This window comes from Pseudorasbora parva, chromosome 3, assembly GCF_024679245.1.
Source record: "Pseudorasbora parva isolate DD20220531a chromosome 3, ASM2467924v1, whole genome shotgun sequence".
In the NCBI taxonomy this organism is placed as follows: domain Eukaryota; kingdom Metazoa; phylum Chordata; class Actinopteri; order Cypriniformes; family Gobionidae; genus Pseudorasbora; species Pseudorasbora parva.
Window position 1 is genome coordinate 53,386,185 of NC_090174.1, and position 21,127 is coordinate 53,407,311.

Below are 21,127 nucleotides of genomic sequence, written 5' to 3' on the forward strand. Positions count from 1 at the left end.
GTGAGGTCATGACACTCAAACGAAGAAGCAACTGAACAACGGAATTATTCTATACAAATACTCACAGTTATGCTGTTTTTAACAACAACAACAACAACAACAACAACAACAACAACAAAATTATTATTATTATTATTATTATTATTATTATTATTATTATTATTATTATTATTATTATTATTATTATTATTATAAAGGTTAAGAGTTAACATCATGTTACAGTCTGTTGTCTGGATTGGCATGGAAACAAGTAACCATATATGGGAAAAGGGTTCTTTTAATATCCCCCTGCTGGAGGCTATGAAGAATTCAATAATTCAATAAATTAAATAATTCATACTAAAATGTGAATATATCAAATTTGTGTTTTTGCATTTTTTGCATTTAAATTATTATTTCTAAGGGAATTTTTTTGACAAATAAAACATATATATACTTATTGAATTGTCTGAAGTAAAATTTGTTGAATAAACTTTTAACAAAACGTTAAAAGTTATTGTTAATTTGTCAGTATAGAACTTTATTGATCTCTTAAAGAAAAAAAAATGTCTGTCCTTTTATCATATTAATTAATATATAACATGTGTATGTATTATATGTACTATGTACATATAATACATATGATATTACACACATAAATGTGTGTGTATATATGCACACACACATATATAATATTTTATTACACAAATATTTTAGTGTTTTTTATTTGTTTTTTTGTTATTTTTGAAAATATTGTCATTAGTTTTTAATCTTTATTATTATTTTACATGAAAGTAGAAAACTTTGTTACAAAACAGTCGGGGCTTTTATTTTGACAAAATCCGAACAAGCCGGAAGTTCACGTCTGAAGTAGTGGCTGCAGAATATACCGGTGTGTTATTATCGCGAGTTGTTGGTTTATTAAGTCTTATTTTAGCTATAGTTATTAACTTTAAAATAAGATATTTACTTTTGTTATTTCATTGCCAGGTCCCGTTGATGTTTATGACATATAAGTACATCCAGCAGCGATGAGGACTGTGCTTATGGTGGCTGAAAAGCCCTCTCTGGCTCAGTCCATTGCCAAAATCCTCTCTAAAGGTGAGCTTGTATGATGTTTATAAACATTAAACCTACTGCAAATAATAACTGGTCCCCTAATTATATATGATGACATGACAAACGCCTTCAACAATATTTTCAATAGCATGTTTCTAATTATTTTATATATATGGAGTTTTGGCCACATATTAATATTTACAGACCACATTAGATATTTCTACTTTTGTTAAACTGCAACACTTTTCAAGTGAGCAGGAAGAGCAGGGTGATTTTTTAAAACATGTTTCTACGAATCTTAACAGTACATTTAATTCCCGAATGAATAGAAAATCCAAATATTTCAAGCTTTATTACAAAACAGGTTTATTTATTCACGTTTACAAGCATTCAGCAACTTAGGACATCTATATATTGCAGTATATTCGTTGTGGTGGTGTTTAAGATAATAAGCATTATTATTCCGTAAACCAGTTGTGGCTGACATTCAATTTAAATTACACAATTATAATAATCGAAAAGGAAACTAGTGCATGATTTTTTAGACCCAGCTCTAATTCTGTCTAGATGTTGCACATATACAAGCGATGTTTACATCCCCGAATTCCAGTGCGTACGTTGGGCATCTTGGGTTTTTTCTGAGAAATGGCATTTTGATTGCAATGGGGATGCTCTCCAGACTGAAAGAGCTGTCGACCCCCTTACAAGCATGACTGTTCAGGCAGTTTGCTTCATAAATGATCTGTGGCACGCGGTCCAGGTCGATGTTCTCCCTGTTATTGGAGCAGAAGAACATAATATTATATTCCACATATTAGTTTCTTTCAGATTGCATTGTCTGCATTTTGATGCCAATTAGGTCAAATACAGACCATCAACTTCTCAATTGTCACAAAATGTATAAGTACTCCTATATAAAATTTACCTGCAGTATCCTTTCCCTGTTATTGGCTGTAAATCTATATTTTAAAAGGGCTCTAACATCTGCTCAACTCACACGTAGCTCCATGCTGCAACGCTGCGTTCGTTGATCCTGCTGGGCAGGTTGATGAGCTGTGTGTGATACTCTTTCAGCGTGGACGAGCAGTAGGTGTGCTCCACACACTGGGCCGTGATCGGGCTGCACTGGCTAGGGTCCAAAACCAGGAGAAAAATGCTCAGAAGCCCTAGAATCTGAGAGAGAGAATGAGAAGTAGGGATTAAACCATGAAATGGTTTAAAATCTATCAAATGTATAAACTGGCAAGACAAAAAGTTTATCTGCAAATGATAAACGTTCATGCTATGGTGGTTAAACTTGCAACTAATCTGGAATCACATGTGCTATGCCTATATGGACCACGGATCAGCCGTGGACAGCATTTGGACAGCCTTGGTCTCGTCTTGTCTTGTCCTTGGTCTCGTCTTGTCCTTGGTCTCGTCTTGGTCACAGACTAAGAAGACTCTGGATTTTTTTTCAAGACCGGTCAAAACCACAACTGCTGGAATATCATAAAATTGCCTGATTTATTTATTAACATCATTAATGTGATTGGATGTAAAACTCACTGCTTCAGATTCAATCAATAACTTATTTCTAATTAGGAACTGTGTCAAAAATGTCACCAAAAATGAATACAAAATTCAAGATATTATTGCAAAAAGTTCTTGTATTTGATCTGGATTTGTAACCTGTGATATAATTAACCAATATCACAAGAGCAAGAGAGCTGTTTTCACAAATTTGAGCATGACTGCAAACATGATATTGCTTTAATTAACTTTCGATAATAAAAAGAAAACAAACCCAAAAAATCCTCAACATTATTTATGCATTTGTAATTTACTAATTCAGCATCCTCTGTATCACGTCTATAGCGCAAAGATTAATTTAGTTGTTTATGATTTCATTTGATTGGTAACTGCTCTATAGTGTCTTATTCTAATTATATTTATTATAAGTAATTTCTCAGGTGGTAATGTGGATCTCTATGAATTTTGGTCTCCACTCACATTTCTCGGTCTCGACTTGGTCTCGGATTAGGTGTTCTTTTCTACAACACTACTATTTATACTAAGTGCAAATAGCCCGCCTTGTTGGCAGAGGCTATTAATGATTACTCTGGCTACTGACGTCGGGTCGGTCCAGACAACATTACGAAAGACGCTGAATTAAGAACAGAAGTAATTGTGCATGGGAGAACGTTTTGACTCAAACCGAACCGTTTTCTGCTCTACTCCCTTTCCCCATCAGATCGGAAATGCATTTATTTTATTCGAAAAGTGAAAATTATTAGTGCGTTTAATAATAAATTGTTTATGGGTTGGGGTAGGTGTAGCGAAGGCTTTATTGTTCCAATAAGGTGGCATCCATTTAAGAATTTTAATAAATATAATCAATAAATAAATGTTAATATTGTAAACTGTTTAACGTACAACAACAGTGAGATGCACTTATTGGAAAAGAAAATAGGCCTATTTTTACATGGTGTAAATATAATCCATCATTATTTTTTCTTACATAGCATATCGTTAAGAAAATGCAGCTATTTTCACTTAGTGTTAATAGCATCTATTATTCACAAATAGCCGCTGCCATAAATGTATCGGTGATGATGAAGAATAAATAAATATAATTTTGTAAATATAACATTGTCGTGGGCTCTCGGTTATAGCAGTTTAAGGTGTTTTTTTTTTTGTGTGGCCAGTTTAAGATGAGTGGTATTGCCCAATAATTGTGCTAGCTTGGCCAATTACAGTTAAAATGTTAGTTCTTTCTAATTTTAAAACCAAAATCTATTAATAAATGAATAGTTTTATTCTGGAAGGATGCATTAAATGAATCAAAAGTGACCGTAAAGACAAAATATGCTGTTTGTCTGAACTTTCTGTTCATCAAGGAATCCTGTAAAGTATAATGTTTTTTTCACAAATTAGAAGCCCAACTGTTTTATTACATTGATAATGATAGTAAATGTTTCTTGAACAGCAAATCAGCATATTAAAATGATTTATGAAGGATCATATGACACTGAAGACTGGAGTAATTATGCTGAAAATTCAGCTTTGCATCACAAGAATACATTTGTTTCATTTTAAATGATTTTTTTAAAATAAAAAGTTAATTTAAATTGTAATAATTTTTTTAAATGTTTTTAATGTTATTTTTGATCAAATAAATTCTTACTGACCACTATTGTTTGAATGGTAGTTTATGATGTTGGCTGTAATCGGCTGTATCAATATTAATAATTTCAGTTTAACTCAAATATTGAGTTAAAGCTGAGCAATTTTGCAAAAAAATTGCAAAACTTTAACTGCAATAAAATAAAAAAAAACCTGCAGTTTCCCAGTTCTGGGTCCTAGCTGAGACATGTCTTGTGTGAATGATGTTGAAGACTTACCTGTAGCTGTTGCATGCTGTATCGGAGATAAATGGATCGTGATGTAAGACGCTGGAGGCTTGCTGTTGCCTGTAGGGGTAAAGCTGCTGGTCCAAATGTGTCCATCCCTTCCTTTCGGGCCTATATTTATGCACCCTAGTCTCAGTGGAGACCTCCAAAGGACTGTAGTGTAAGCCAGTGGTCAAGGAGAGAGAGGACATCATCATCATGTGTTTTCAGGCTCATTCACAATGGACTCCTTCTGAATATGAGAGTTCAGCCTTGGGAACAGCATCTCATTAGCTGAAGGTGACCATCGGCGTCAGTCAGGTTTGAGTCTGGTAGAGCACAAAATAGAAAAGAATGAATGAAAAATTATGCATAATCAGCTCTTTGCTGTCTCATTTCACTTTATGATGGATCTCTCAATGCCAGCATTAGCTACTTTCAGCCTGCTTTCGTCAATGTCCACTATAAATGCTTATGTAAGAATGCTTGGTTGTGTTTGTTGCGTTTACAGTCTTTGACTTGGTCCTAGGCAGATGTGATGAAGGATGAAGCATGTATTGCTTTCAAAGCTAAGGATAAAAATGACTTCAAATGTAACTTAAATTAAAGTGTACCTAAAGGTGTATCTTAACGGTTAAGTGTAGTTTTTATGATCAAAAATGTACAAGCCATTCAGCCATTTGCTATTGACTGGTGCAGTCGAGCCACCAGTTGTATGAGCATTTCTTTTATTTCTCTTTGTTTATAGGTAGCTGTTCAACCCGAAAAGGCCTAAATGGAGCGTGCTCAGTCCATGAGTACACAGGAAGCTTTGTGGGCCAAAATGTGAGGTTTAAGATGACGTCGGTGTGTGGACACGTCATGAGCCTGGATTTTATCGGCAAGTGTCTTGTCTTCAGTTGGGTTACTTTTAATGCAGGGAAATTCTGTAATGTACAAGAGTCAAGATGTTGAAATACTAGAAGTGAAAACTTGAGCGAAAGTGTAATTTTCCCTATCCTTAATGTTTTACAGGAAAGTATAACAACTGGGATAAAGTCGATCCAGCTGAGTTGTTCAGTAAAGCTCCAACTGAGAAGAAGGAAGCAAACCCCAAACTAAATATGGTCAAATTCCTTCAGGTGATTTTTTTTTCCCCATTCATTCACCGCTATTGTCTAAAATATTTAAACATTCAGACGAACTGTATTAAACATTTATTTTATGTTCCAGGCAGGTCAATGAATTTATATAGTGTTTACGGAATAAAAAAATGATTATAAAATTATTATCATGACCTTCATCTTTCAAAATTCATTGCTTCAATATATGTTCAATTATAAATTTGTGACCCCTTCAAAAGCTTATTTTTTTTAAATAAGTTTCTTATGTTCACCAAGGCTGCATTTACAGTAAAAACAGTAATATTGTGAAATATGATTACAATAAAATGTGTATATATATATATATATATATATATATATATATATATATATATATACAACAATGTAACCATTCAAACATTTGTGGTAAGATAAAAAAAGAGAGAAATTAATATATATGCAAAAAAAAAAAAAGAAGCTCATTCAACTTCATCCAATTTATTCTTCAAAGAATCCTGGGAAAAGTATCATCATTTCCACAAAACATTTTAAGCCGCATAACTGTTTTAATCATTGATAATAATATTAATAAAAATAAATGTTTCTTGAGCACAAAATCAGCATATTTGAATTAAATGCAGCCTTGGTGAGTAAGAAAAATTGCAGTTATAATGTATATATTATATTTAAAAATTAATATTTAAAAACCCTTCCATAAATTTTAAAATAACAAAGTTGCTGTTGTTGACAGGTTGAAGGAAAAGGTTGTGACTTTGTCGTCCTGTGGTTGGACTGTGACAAAGAAGGAGAGAACATTTGTTTTGAGGTGAGTCTGAATCTAATCTACAGAAAGAGAATACAACTAAAGTTTGTCCATATAACTGGGACTAGTTTTTTGAGTGTGTTTTTCTCCATTTATGTGTTGTACCATCTCAGGTGTTGGATGCCATTCAGCCTGTAATGAATAAGCCTTTCGGTAATGAGCGAACAGTGTATCGGGCCAAGTTCAGCTCCATCACGGACACCGATATCTGTAATGCCATGAACCGACTCGGAGAACCCAACAAGAATGAGGCTCTGTCCGTCGATGCTCGTCAGGAACTGGACCTCAGGATTGGCTGTGCTTTCACACGGTATGAAAGAGGTCATTTGGGAAGAGCAGACCTGCTTTGATTTTTAAATATTCCTTTACAATACAATCTTGTTTTGTGCAATATACATTGTTGTTGAACAGTTTTGGGTCAGTAGTTTTTTTTAAAGAAGTCACTTGTGCTGCAATTACTTGAGCAAAAGTATAGTAATATTGTGAAATATTATTACAGTTTAAAAGAATGTTTTCTACTTTAATATATTTTAAAATCTAATTTATTCATGTACTTTGTGCTGCTTAATGTGTTTATGGAAACCATGGTAAATTTTTATATTCTTTGATGAATATAAGGTACTCAAGAAAAGCATTTATTTGAAATAGAAATCTTCAATATTTATTTGAAATATTGAATCAATTTAACGCATTCTTCACAGAGAATGACTAGGCCATTCATCACACCTAAACATTGTCTCTGGATTTTAGTTTCCAAACCAAATACTTCCAGGGGAAATATGGGAATTTGGACTCCTCCTTGATCTCTTTTGGTCCCTGTCAGACTCCCACATTGGGGTTCTGTGTGGAACGTCACGACAAGATCCAGTCCTTCAAACCTGAAGCATACTGGGTCGTTCAAGCAAAGGTCAGTTCTGGTCTTCACCACTTAAATGACAAAATCTAGTTTACAGAATAGCTGTATGTCATATCACATTGCATTCTTGCTTTTCTGCATTTTTCATTTTTTTGTTGGTGCGAACAGGTTTTCAAAGGGAAGGACAGCCCTCTTAACTTGGACTGGGACCGCGTTCGAGTTTTTGACCGAGATGTTGGTCAAATGTTTGTCAACATGGCAAAGACTGCCAAGGAGGCTAAAGTATGTATTTTTATCTCAATTATTTATATGCAATTTCCTATTTCAGTGATGGTAAATGTGCTAAAGCACTTCAAGTGCATGAGTTATTATGTGTCTTTTCTTTGCAGGTTGACTCTGTGACTAAGAAAGAGAAAGCCAAGCAGAGACCTCTCGCATTGAATACAGTGGAGATGTTAAGAGTGGCCAGCTCTGCTTTAGGTGGGCTGCTTCCCTTGTGATATCAAATGAGAATTTACTAATCAAAAAGCATAAGAAATAGGGTTTGAATGAGGAAAGAAAGACCAAGCTTTACACAGAGTGTGTAAAAACAATTTCTGTCATCATTTATTCACCCTCAGTTTGTTCTAAACCTGTGTAAATGTCTTTCATCTGGTGAACACAAAAGAATATATTTTGAAGAATGTTGGTTATTAAATTGATCATTGACTTCCATGGTAGGAAAAAAAAAATCAATGGCTACGGTCAAACGTCTGGTTACCAACATTCTTCAAAATATATTCTTTTGTGTTCAGCAGAAGAAAGAAACTCATACTGGTTAAGAACAATTTGAGGGTGAGTAAATTATGACAATTAAAATGTTGGGGTAAACTCTCCCTTTAAGAGTGTAACTCCAAGGAGGCAATAAAACCAAACAATAACTTTTGGCAAGTAGTGACTGACTGAATTTGAATTTAGATTAGTTTTTGGCAAATAACTACTGCAATTTTATAGCATTGTAGTATTATTCACAAAAGAATGATTAGACTGAAAATAGTAAACTAAACACTGTCCCCTTAAAAGGTTTAGGGTCAAATAAGTTTTTTTTAAATAAGTCTCACCAAGGCTGCATATTTTATTGACCTCAAACTTTTGAACAGTAATATATGTATCATTTTATATGTGTTTTTTTTAGGAATGGGTCCCCAGCACACCATGCAGATAGCAGAGCGTCTCTACACACAGGGTTATATCAGTTATCCTCGCACAGAGACGACACATTACCCTGAAAACTTTGACCTGAAGGGCACCCTCAAACAACAGGCCAACAGCTCCTTCTGGGGTGAAACGGTGAGCGCAATATAAGGGCTATATTTCTCTCGATATAGCCCTTTCATCCCCCCTGATGAGAGAATTTTTTACACCTATTTGATGCTTTTTTTATCTTAAAAAAACCTCTTTGAGTAATTAATGTTATATTGTATATTAAACTTTAATTGCAGTATTTGTTTATGATTTTTAAAAATGTTTTATCATATGTATTATTTATAGAGTGTTCAATTATGTCATAAAAATTATGTAAAATGATTCATATTGTCTTATGAAAAATGCTTGTGTGTTTGTGTATACAGGTAAAAGCTCTTCTCTCTGAGGGCATTAATAGGCCAAGAAAAGGAGCAGATGCAGGAGACCATCCGCCAATCACACCCATGAGAGCCGCCTCTGAGAGCGAGCTGGGTATTACTGATAGACTGCATATTTTCACATTTAATGTGTTTCATGTGTGATTATTAAAAGGTCAAGCGAAGAGATATTATGGAACACACCCAGTTCATTGTATGATTCATATCTGGTATCGCAGGTCAAGATCCATGATCCTGTTTCTAATTATTGTATAAAAGAAGAGAAAATATAGACACCTTTATGTTTTATTATTTTATTTGAGCCAAAATAACTAATATACAGTATACACTACTGTTCGAAAGTTTGGGGTCAGTAATATATTTAAAAAAAAAATATTAATACTTTTTAGGATGCATTAAATTGCTCAAAAGTGACAATAAAACATTTATAATATTACATAGATTTCTAGTTCAAATAAATGGTGTTCTTTTAATGTAACAAAAGCAGACACTATATTGAGTAGGTACTTATTTTGAATAATTACTTTACGACTGCTAAGTAAAAAGTATCTGGATTTTTTTTAATATGCACACTTCGGAATCTCGTCAGAAGTCGTCGGCCATCCAAATATTTTTTGCCTACTCTTTTTTTGTTGTTGTTGAGTACACTGTATTCGGGCATACTTCTTTTGTCACACACTGTTTTTTGGCTACTGTATAGTTGGGAATTATGTGATTTCGGATGCAGCCTATGAACCAAATACAGTTCAGGGTCCATATTGCAGGAACATCCTAACTCTAGAATCTAAACTTTAAAAGATCTAAGACAACAGATCATTAAAAAGCCATCTATCGTTTTATCTCCGCAGGCAGCGATGGCTGGCGTTTGTATGATTACATCACACGGCACTTCATAGCGACAGTCAGCCCTGACTGTAAATACCTGCAGACCACGATTTCCTTCAGCATCGCCACAGAGAGCTTCACCTGCAGCGGGAAGACGCTCATCTCTACTGGTACGTACTCTAACCCTAACGTTTTTTTGGGTGACTTTTGCCATTTTTTGGAATGATATTCTAGTGTAGAGGTGACACTTATTAATATTTCTCTCTTTTTCAGGTTACACTGAAGTGATGCCATGGCAGGGTATTCCACTGGAAGAGGCCTTGCCGGTGTGTGAGAGAGGAGACATATTCACAGTGGATGAAATCAAACTACTGGAGAAACAGACTAATCCACCAGATTACCTCACTGAGGCCGAGCTCATCACACTCATGGAGAAACACGGCATTGGTACGATATGTTTTATTAATGCTTACAACCTTAACAGATTTTGGACCCACTTTATATAGAGCCTTAACTACTATGTACTAACATTTTAATTAATCGTTTGATAAAATGCATTATTGTGTACATACATGTTTTTACATTGTACTTAACATTTAAGAATTACCTGTATGTAATTACATCTGTAATTAATTTCTGTAGTTACCATCCCTTACACCTAACCCTACCCTTAAACTTACCCATACCACCACACCTGTTCCCAACTTTACCCATATCCCACCTCAATATCAGGAAAAGTGTTTTGCAATACAATATGAAAACAATAAGTACACTTTACTTATTTTGATGTAAGAACATAGTAGCTAAGGCCATCTGATATAAAGTGGGACCCAGATATTTTAGAGAAAAAAATTATAGAATTAGAATCATGAGAATCATGCATTATTTTCATCCCTGACTTGCACTTTATTATATTTGTTGGTCCGTTTATAGCCACTGTAAACTTTTGGGTAACTTTATGCATTCAGTATCATAAAACACTGCTAAATTAATTAGTTTAAATGCATGATGAAAAAAAAGTGCTTAGGGCTTGAATGAATAAACATAGTGTTCAAAAGCTTGGGGTTGGTAAGTCTTTTATGCTTTTTATGCAGTTTAACACTAATATTGTGAAATATTTAGGGCTGTCGATTTAACATGTTCATTTAGTTTATTATTAATGGGGGAAAAATGATGCGTTAAAATTATTAAAGCTATTTTTTGTAATTATGCTTTTCTCATTTAACACAATAATGACTTTAAATTATCTTTTTTGGATTAATTAATCACAACATTGTGTAATATTAAATATTGTGAAATATTATTACCAGTACAATAAAATTTTGTTTGGTTGGAGTTTGACATGTTTATGGCATTTTGCTATTTTGTTCAGATTAAAGTGGAGTAATTAAAATGATTAGTATTAAAATTAATTAAATTAAATTTTTACTTAAGTACTTTTATTTTATTTTTTTACATTTTACTTTTTAGTTATTATTATTATGTGAACTGCATTAAAAATGGTTCTTTAACTAGGTACGGATGCCAGCATCCCTGTCCACATTAACAACATCTGCCAGAGGAACTATGTGACGGTTGAAAGTGGCCGCAAACTCAAACCCACCAACCTGGGGATTGTTCTGGTTCATGGTTACTATAAGATTGGTAAGGGGAAAATTTTCAACCACAAGTATTTTGTTAGTGTCAGTTTAATGGGTTGTGTAGTGTCTATGGAGTCAGTAGCCTAGTAGGTAAAATGTTGGCCTGGTAACTGAAAGTTTGTAGGTTCAAACCTCAAAACTTTACAGAGCTGAATAATGCAATAGGTGTGCAATAAGTTATTTTGAAACAAATTGTTGGATAAATGACTTGTTTGTATCATTTGTATATGCTTATAATTTTTCTTATGCATCTGTGTGCGCGCCTTAGATGCAGATTTGGTTCTGCCCACGATCCGGAGTGCTGTGGAAAAGCAGCTCACTCTGATAGCTTTAGGCAAGGCAAACTTCCAGCAGGTCTTGCAGCATACTCTGGACATCTTCAAGAGGAAGTTCCACTACTTTGTGGACTCCATTGCAGGTAATGTCACATACAGCGAACCTATGAAAATAATTTAATTACTCTTTTATTTCTGTGCCAAATTAAAAATCTAAATCAGAACATTTTGAGAGAAAATTTATTCCCACTAAACCTGGTCCTGAAGATTGTTATTTTAGTAGGAATGTGTCTTAAAGGGGTGGTTGCATTGCCTACAAAAACGGCCGGTTTGGACTACAATGAGCTTCTTCCTGGGTTGGTGACATCATAAACCCTTGCCAGTCACCGCAGATGTGACTTCTGCCCGTAATGGAAAGGGCCGTGGCATCTCCAGCAACCTGTGCTCGGCACTTCAGCCAGTAAAAATACATTAAACTACATTTGGCCATCTAACCAATCTAAGACCTTTGCGTTTTTCAGAGGGATTGGCTTCATAGAAGCAGGAAGCAAACGAGCCGTTCAAAGGACAGTGGAGACAGCGGTGTGGAGTAAAGGTCAAATATATAGGAAAAATACAGCGTTTTACAAAAAGTATTAAGATATGTTATACTGCGCCCCATAAACACAACCAAGCCTAAAAAAAAACACGGAACCACACCTTTAAGCCGAATACCCTGTTTCGGAAAGGAAATTATGCATTCTATGAAGCCCATGAAGCAGGGGTGGGCAATTCCAGTCTAGGAGGGCCACTGTCCTACAGAGTTTAGCTCTTACCCTGATCAAACTTAAATGCCATGGCAGGGTACCAAATCTTTTTTTTCTTTTCGAATCCAATCCTCGTCCAACTCGCAATGGGTTGTGGGCAATATCAGCCGTTTGAGTGTGCATCGATCCGCACTTCGAATTTGGACCAGAAATAGTAAACCATCCGTGTATCTTTGGAAAACTCTTTTCAACAAGTAACCCTGAAGACATTACCTGCATCCCAATTTGCATACTATCCACACTAAATAGTATTCGAAAATAGAATTAGTGTTATCCAAATCGTAGTATGTTGAAAAGAGTATTCCAAACATACCCGGATGGTTTACTATTTCCGGTCAGAATTCGAAGTGCGGATCGATGTGCACTCTAACGGCTAATATTGCCCACAACCCATTGTGAGTTGGACGAGGATTCGATTTGAAGAGAAAAAAAAAGATTTGGTAATCATATTGTATGTAATTGGCAGGGATCAGGGAGCGGCTATCAATATGCAGGGTTTTGAAATCATTTTTGAATGCATGCTCGTTTTTAACTTTCGTTTTCTAATTTGCGATCGCGCGCACCACGTATTTTACAAGATAAGATATTTGTCAATGTTGTTCATTTTATGTTGCGCACCAAATCCTCGTGTTGTCAGTCATTTCTCCTTACTGTCTTCACATGAAAAGGGAAATGTAACCCAACTACCACAGAAAGTCTAAAGGTCCACACTGAGTCCGATATTCCGGTACTAAAAATTTTATGCGTAAAAAAAAAAAAATACGACCTTGCCTCAGAAACTTTTGTCCGTCATAAAAAAACATTCAGATCGGGTTTGATTTTCTGTGGCAAGGAACCAAAACTCCATCAGGGCATGATGGAGAAAAATAAACCTTGGGAGAAACCAGACTCAGTCGGGGTGACAGTTCTCCTCTAGCCTAACAAACAGTGTATGATTATTATTCTGGCAACCTTACAGGTCAGAAATCACATTAGATCGGAATATTAAACATTTCTGGGGAACACGCAAGAGACAGGTTTATTGAGGATGGCGCGTCGATTATACAAGAACATGAATATTTGAAAGATCGGAGTTGTCGCATCAGAGATGAGTTTATTGAGGATGACATGCCGGTGAGGCAAATTCAGAGGAGACACTAACTGACACAGGCTCAGCAGACACTCCAGGATGCACTGGTCATGTCCAAGTCCACCATCTGATCCAGACACAGCCTGGATCCAGCCGACTGCAGTAAACCTCGGGATAAACAGAGAGACTAATATTAGCATAGATGCCATTCTTCTTATGAAGTTACGAGTACATCATGTGTTATGGGAAGTGTTACCAGTTCGGGCTGGCCTAGTTAATGCAGCCTAACAATCAGTCATTTGATTTGACTAATGTAAGTTAAAAATGTTCTATGTGTATGCCATAGTAAAGAGATGCGTTTATTTAGTCTCGATTTAAACTGACAGAGTGTCTCTGCTTCCCGAACAATGCTAGGAAAACTGTTCTAGACTAGACTCCCTAGTTTATGTATGCTGTTTTGCCTTAATTATGTTTGCTCTGGCCCACTTTAGCCCCAAATGTTTAAATATACAGTTGTAAATAATTGCTGTGTAAATGCATTAGTCTCTGATCAGCATTAAACATCTGAATGCCATTTCAGAAGTGCTCCCGTCACCTTTGCAGTGTAAATTTGGCATTAGAGATATCATTTTAACACTATTAATCACTTGTTAATGTGCATCATTTGGTTTAGCTAATTGTTCACTCTTAAAATAATCTGTACATGTTTATTTAACAGGCATGGATGAACTGATGGAGGTGTCCTTCTCTCCCATCGCTGCTACTGGGAAACCACTCTCTCGCTGCGGTAAATGCCGTCGCTTCATGAAGTACATCCAGGTGTGTAAGGACTCATATTGCCCTAACAGTCTAGACATGCTGGCTTTCTTATTCTAGACATGTTAAGATGTGAATGAATTAAATTGATCAAAAGTAACAGAAAACAGTTTACATCAAATATTTTAAAATGTAAAAAAAATATTAGAACAGTTTGCACAAAAATATTAAGCAGCAGATCTGTTTTTAACATTGATAATAAGAAGAAATGTTTCTTGAGCAGCACATCAGCATATTAGAATGATTTATGAAGGATCATGTGACACTGAAGACTGGAGTAATTATTCTCAAAATTCAGCTTTGATCACAAGAATAAATTACATTTTAAGATATTTTCTAATAGAAAAGTTATTTTAAATGGTTATTTTTCACAATATATCAGTTTTTGATCAAAACAATGCAGCCTCGGTGAGAAGAGACTTCTTTTAAAAACACTTAGCAAAAAGGTTTCATTATTTAAAGGGATGGTTCACCCAAAAATGAAAATTCTGTCCTCATTTACTCACCCTCAAGTTGTTCCAAACATGTATGAATGTATTTGCTCTGCTAAGCACAAAAGAAGATATTTGGAAGAATGTTTGTAGCCAAGCAGAAAGAGCAACCATTGACTACTATAGTATTTTTTCCCCTATTATGGTAGTCAATGGTTGCTCTATCTGCTTGGCTACAAACATTCTTCCAAATATATTCTTTTGTGCTTAGCAGAGCAAATACATTCATACATGTTTGGAACAACTTGAGGGTGAGTAAATGAGGACAGAATTTTCATTTTTGGGTGAACCAACCCTTAAACATTGGTTAATTTGAACATTTACTAATACATTATTAAAATCAAAAGTTGTATTTGTTCATGTAACAATTGTATTATTAACTAATATTTAACAAAGATTAATAAATATACTCTTACAAATGTATTGCTCAGTGTTAGTTAATTTTAGCTAATACATTAACTAATGTTAACAAATGATACCTTATTGCAAAGTGTTAGCAAAAATCTTACTGACTTGTAAAAAACGTTTGAATGTAAGTGTATTAATTTAGCTTATGTCAGTAAGCTATAAAACCCATAGTGCATCAAACTCTTTTACTTCAGAAGATCAAGGAAAGTCCAATTGTCTTTTATAGTTTCATCTCTTTTTCACAGTAGTTTTCCCAGATCATAACTAGCATGTACAGAAATTGTGTTCTTTCTTTGTCAACACTGACTCTTACTTAGTTTGAACTGATGACATTAGGATTGTATGGAGGAATGTTTGAGATATACCCAAACATGCTTTGCTGAATGTGTGTAAAGTTCAGTTTTGTACACTCGTGAAAGGATTGCAACACTATGTCTTGGGCTTTGATTCATGACCCTGACCCAACCTGATTGACCTGTGTTAGGATTGTGACACATCATAGAGGGCTTTGGCCTTCTGATTACAAGCATAAAACTTTGACCTCTCTACTACCACCACACCTTGGTTTCATGTAACCATTGAACACTACCGTTTAAAAGTTTGAGTCATTTTTTATAGTCTAAGTTTCTTATCCTCACAAAGGCTGCATTTATTTGATAAAAAATTCAGCAAATATTGTGTAATTTTTACAAATTTTAAAAAAACTTTTCTGTTATAATATATACAGTAAGTGTAATTTATTCCTGTGATTGAAAGCTGAATTTTCAGCCATCTTCGGTGTCACATGATCCTACAGAAATCATTTTAATATGATTTGATGCTCAAGAAACATTTCTTATTATCATCAATGCTTAATATTGTTTGTGGAAACCATGATACATTTTTTCGGGATTCTTTAAATATAAAGTTTGAAAGAACAGGATTTATTTGAAAAAGAAATGTATAAATTATAAACATCTTTACAGTCACTTTTGATCAATTAAATGCATTCTTGCTGATTAAAAGTATTTCTTAAAAAAAAAAAAAAAAAAAATACATTGTTTAAAAATCTGACGTCAGGTTGGGAGGGCATTGATGTTGATTATGCACAGTGAGTAATCCAGTCAAACCTCAAGCTTTTGCATCTCAGCGCAACTACATTTACACTAATTCATAAATCACATGGTCTACCTCTTTTCTGTTATGATGCACTCTGGGCTTTTAGACGTACTCATCTCTCGTTCTCTCCTGTACTTGTGCACCTAAAAATGACCTTCGGCAAGGAAGCTTTTACCTGAATGTTCTCCTGTGTCCATCTGAATGTGATATAACTCACAAATTATTCATCAATATGCCTCATCATTCAATTACCTTAGGCTTTTGGTCTAGTGTTCCGGTTAAATGGGCTGCAATGACCAATGCTTGCATGCTGATTTTTTCAATCCACGTATAATGAGTGAAGTCTTTACACATTATAGAGGTCTTTGCTGTTACATATTCAAATTTGTGGAAAATTTAGTTTCAGGCCAAAAACAAAGTCACAGTTTGGATTTAAATAGGCAAATGCTTAAATATATGATTTGATCATTATTGCAGGGATTATGATGTTTCTAGAAGAAAGCAGTAAGACAGTGGTAAGGTGTTCCATGGGTGAGACAGACGACTTCACGGTGAAGGTGGGACTGCATCAAGGATCGGCTCTGAGCCCCTTCTTGTTTGCAGTGGTGATGGACAGGCTGACAGATGAGGTCAGACAGGAATCTCCATGGACTATGATGTTTGTGGATGACATTGTGATCTGTAGTGAGAGCAGGGAGCAGGTGGAGGAAAGTCTAGAGAGGTGGAGGTTTGCTCTGGAGAGAAGAGGAATGAAGGATAGCTGCAGCAAGACAGAATACATGTGTGTGAATGAGAGGGAACCAAGTGGAGCAGTGAGGTTACAGGGAGAAGAGGTAAAGAAGGTGCAGGATTTTAAGTACTTAGGGTCAACAGTCCAGAGCAATGGAGAGTGTGGAAAAGAGGTAAAGAAGTGTGTGCAGGCAGGCTGGAATGGGTGGAGGAAAGTGTCAGGTCTGTTGTGTGATAAAAGTGTACCAGCAAGAATGAAAGGAAAGGTGTACAGGACAGGAGTGAGACCAGCGATGTCGTATGGTTTGGAGACCATATTCCAGGATGACACTGTCAAGACTCAGCAGGCTCAAACTGTGTAAGAATATAATAATAATAATAATTTGTTCAATTTATATAGCGCTTTTCAAGGCACTCAAAGCGCTCATACATTGAAGGGGGGAATCTCCTCAAACCACCCCAATGGATGCAATATAGCGTGAAGGACCATTTTCACACATGAATTGGCTCCTCTGAGTCCAGACCATAAATTCATTAAAAGTATTTGGGATGTGCTGGAGAAGACTTTACAAAGTGCTGGACTCTTGCATTGTCAATACAAGATCTTGACCAAAAACTGATGCACCTCTTGATGGAAATAAATGTTGAGATGTTATTTCCATCAATTTTGGGATGATGCACCTCTTAAGCACTAGCCTATTTAAATCCAAACATTTAAATACATTTTTTTTTCAGGTAGTATATATTGGTAAATTATACATTCTTTTAAAATTATACTTTTTTATGAGGTCAATGAATGACGTTTGTGTGGTTTTTACATTCAAAAACATCATAATGAATACGTAATAGGATATTTTCTACACAGGTTTTTATTGGGCGAGCCGCACTGAAGACTTGGAAGTAAATGCCCAAGGCTAGGATTGGATAACAGTTTTGCATAATTATAACAACATAATCAGTAGATATCAAACAATCTGTAACAATGCAGTACTATCACATATGAAAACCTGTTGTACTCACATAAGTGTGTTGCATCATTCCTGTAGGATCCAATATAGAAGGCACAGCATTGTGTTTTAATCTCAATATGTCTGCAAATCTAGTCTTGAGCTGTGTGTCGTTTACAAACGGTTCCGCAGTGAAATGAAGCGAACAAATGTTTAATGTCTTAAACACATGAGCTGGAACTTTAACCACTCATTCCTAATATTAGAATACGAAGGAAGCTTATGCAGGGACTGTGTTGTTCCACAACCAGGCACAGCGCAATTTTGCTATCTTCAGCATGTTTATTGCTCGGTAGTGCGATACGTTTAGCTCCAGGAGTCGGTGGGCATGCTTGAGGCGGCTTTTTACCAAACGATGTCATCAAGGGTTGGAACATTCTGAGATCTCTCGTTTTCTGGGCCTGGTGTCTATAAATGCTTTTCTTTCACTAACAAGGAAGTTTTCAGCTCCGAAACTTACAGGATATTCTTACATCACGATTAACTTTTATAAATCAAAGGCTAAATGAAAAGTATATTTCTCAATTCATCACCCATTTAAATATTTTATAAATATTATGTTCCAATAAAGGCACCTAAAATTTTGTCTACAACTAAAAAAAGTTGACTAAACCTGTCTACTTTTTACAGCTTAATCATGATGTAGTATCAAATATGGTCTAAACTGTCATTTCTAATCACCCCCAGGCTAAACCCAGTCGTCTGCACTGCTCTCACTGCGACGAGACATACAGTTTACCTCAGAACGGTGCCATTAAGCTGTACAAAGAGCTCAAGTGTCCTCTGGATGAGTTTGAGCTGGTGCTTTGGACCTCAGGGTCTCGTGGCAAAAGCTACCCTGTGTGTCCATACTGCTTTGGCAACCCTCCCTTCAGAGACATGAAGAAAGGTAGGAAAGACTAAAAAGCTCTCTCATATCAACTTGATTTTTGGTGGTTCTTCAGTTAGGAATATTTTATACATGTTAACATTTGTCCCACAAGTTCAGTAATGGAGATCTGATTATGCTATTGATATTTTTTTTTATACTGGTTGGATAAACTATTTTTCAAGTTTATTAAAATAAAAAGGGATTGGAGATGTTGCCACAGTTATTCTGTGTTAGTTTTTTCTTTTTCTCAATGTAATAACAGACAAACATATTATACACACACACACACACACGCACGCACGCACGCACACACACACACCTAAAGGATTATTAGGAACACCTGTTCAAGTTCTCATTAATGCAATTATCTAATCAACCAATCACATGGGAGTTGCTTCAATGCATTTAGGGGTGTGGTCCTGGTCAAGACAATCTCCTGAACTCCAAACTGAATGTCAGAATGGGAAAGAAAGGTGATTTATGCAATTTTGAGCGTGGCATGTTTGTTGGTGCCAGACGGGCCGATCTGAGTATTTCACAATCTGCTCAGTTACTGGGATTTTAATGCACAACCATTTCTAGGGTTTCCAAAGAACGGTGTGAAAAGGGAAAAACATCCAGTATGCGGCAGTCCTGTGGACGAAAATGCCTTGTTGATGCTAGAGGTCAGAGGAGAATGGGCCGGCTGATTCAAGCTGATAGAAGAGCAACTTTGACTGAAATAACCTCTCGTTACAACCGAGGTATGCAGCAAAGCATTTGTGAAGCCACAACACGCACAACCTTGAGGCAGATGGGCTACAACAGAAGAAGACCCCACCAGGTACCACTCATCTCCACTACAAATAGGAAAAAGAGGCTACAATTTCCACAAGCTCATCAAAATTGGACAGCTGAAGACTGGAAAAATGTTGCCTGGTCTGATGAGTCTCGATTTCTGTTGAGACATTCAGATGGTGTCAGAATTTGGCGTAAACAGAATGAGAACATGGATCCATCAGGCCTTGTTACCACTGTGCAGGCTGGTGGTGGTGGTGTAATGGTGTGGGGGATGTTTTCTTGGGACACTTTAGGCCCTTTAGTGCCAATTGGGCATTGTTTAAATGCCACGGCCTACCTGAGCATTGTTTCTGATCATGTCCATCCCTTTATGACCAGCATGTACCCATCCTCTAATGGCTACTTCAAGCAGGATAATGCACCATGTCACAAAGCTCGAATCATTTCAAATTGGTTGCTTGAACATGACAATCAGTTCACTGTTCTAAAATGGCCCCCACAGTCACCAGATCTCAACACAATAGAGCATATTGGGGATGTGGTGGAACGGGAGCTTCGTGCCCTGGATGTGCATCCCACAAATCTCCATCAACTGCAAGATGCTATACTATCAATATGGACCAACATTTCTAAAGAATGCTTCCAGCACCTTGTTGAATCAATGCCACGTAGAATTAAGGCAGTTCTGAAGGCGAAAGGGGGTCAAACACAGTATTAGTATGGTGTTCCTAATAATCCTTTGGGTGAGTGTGTGTGTATGTATGTATGTATGTATGTATGTATGTATGTATATACGTACATACGTACTTACATACATACATACTTACATACATACACCAGGGGGGAAAAGGAGTAAAAGTTCTCCTAAAAGAATAACCCTTATGTATGTTCTCCTTTTTTTTCTCTCAGGCATGGGCTGTAACGAGTGCACTCACCCTTCCTGTCAGCACTCCCTCAACTCTCTTGGGATCGGTCAGTGTGTTGAATGTGAGACGGGCGTCCTGGTCTTCGATCCCACCTCGGGCCCAAAGTGGCGCATGGCCTGCAACAAATGCAACGTGGTGGTGCATTTCTTTGAGCACGCCCATAAAGTCCAGGTGTCCCAGGACAGCTGTGATTCCTGTGAAGCCTCTCTGGTTGTAGTGGACTTCAACAAGACACGCTCGCCATTGCCTGATGGTGAAACGCAGCACACTGGCTGTGTATTTTGTGATTCTGTGTTCCAGGATCTTGTGGAGCTTAAACATGCAACCATGCGGCATCCCATGCACCGGGCCGGAGGAGCCCGCAGAGGCAGAGGGAAGGGAAGAGGGAGGAGGCCCATGGGGAGAGGGAATCCAAAAAAGCCTAAAGACAAAATGGCAGCCCTGGCAGCTTATTTTGTATAAAATGTTTTGTAAATCTGATTTGTCTTGTAGAAGAAAATTAAAGGCAGTTTAATTAATCTCAATGTGCAAACTAAAAGGATGAAAATGGCAATAAAGTTTTAGTTATACAGAGTCTGTGCTGTGCTTTTTGTC

At 36.2% G+C, this 21,127-nt stretch overlaps 1 protein-coding gene across 1 annotated transcript; it reads left to right on the plus strand.

Moving 5' to 3' along the window:
• Positions 1–826: 826 nt before the first annotated feature.
• On the plus strand, positions 827–21,102 carry top3b (DNA topoisomerase III beta). The gene is made up of 18 exons (XM_067440269.1): positions 827–871; positions 970–1,080; positions 5,158–5,289; positions 5,424–5,530; positions 6,243–6,317; positions 6,428–6,624; positions 7,065–7,221; positions 7,339–7,452; positions 7,560–7,650; positions 8,345–8,499; positions 8,781–8,886; positions 9,641–9,787; positions 9,891–10,064; positions 11,133–11,261; positions 11,526–11,675; positions 14,126–14,226; positions 18,644–18,845; positions 20,517–21,102. Exons 2-18 carry the CDS (start codon positions 1,011–1,013, stop codon positions 20,993–20,995), a joined length of 2,586 nt encoding a protein of 861 aa, XP_067296370.1. The 5' UTR covers positions 827–871; positions 970–1,010; the 3' UTR covers positions 20,996–21,102.
• Positions 21,103–21,127: the final 25 nt, after the last annotated feature.

Coding starts and splice junctions, on each gene's coding strand:
- top3b (XM_067440269.1), top strand. CDS start 1,011: ATGAGGACTGTGCTTATGGTGGCTGAAAAGCCCTCTCTGGCTCAGTCC. Junction 11,676..14,125: donor CTTTGTGGACTCCATTGCAG/GTAATGTCACAT, acceptor TTTATTTAACAG/GCATGGATGAACTGATGGAG. Junction 18,846..20,516: donor CTTCAGAGACATGAAGAAAG/GTAGGAAAGACT, acceptor TTTTTCTCTCAG/GCATGGGCTGTAACGAGTGC.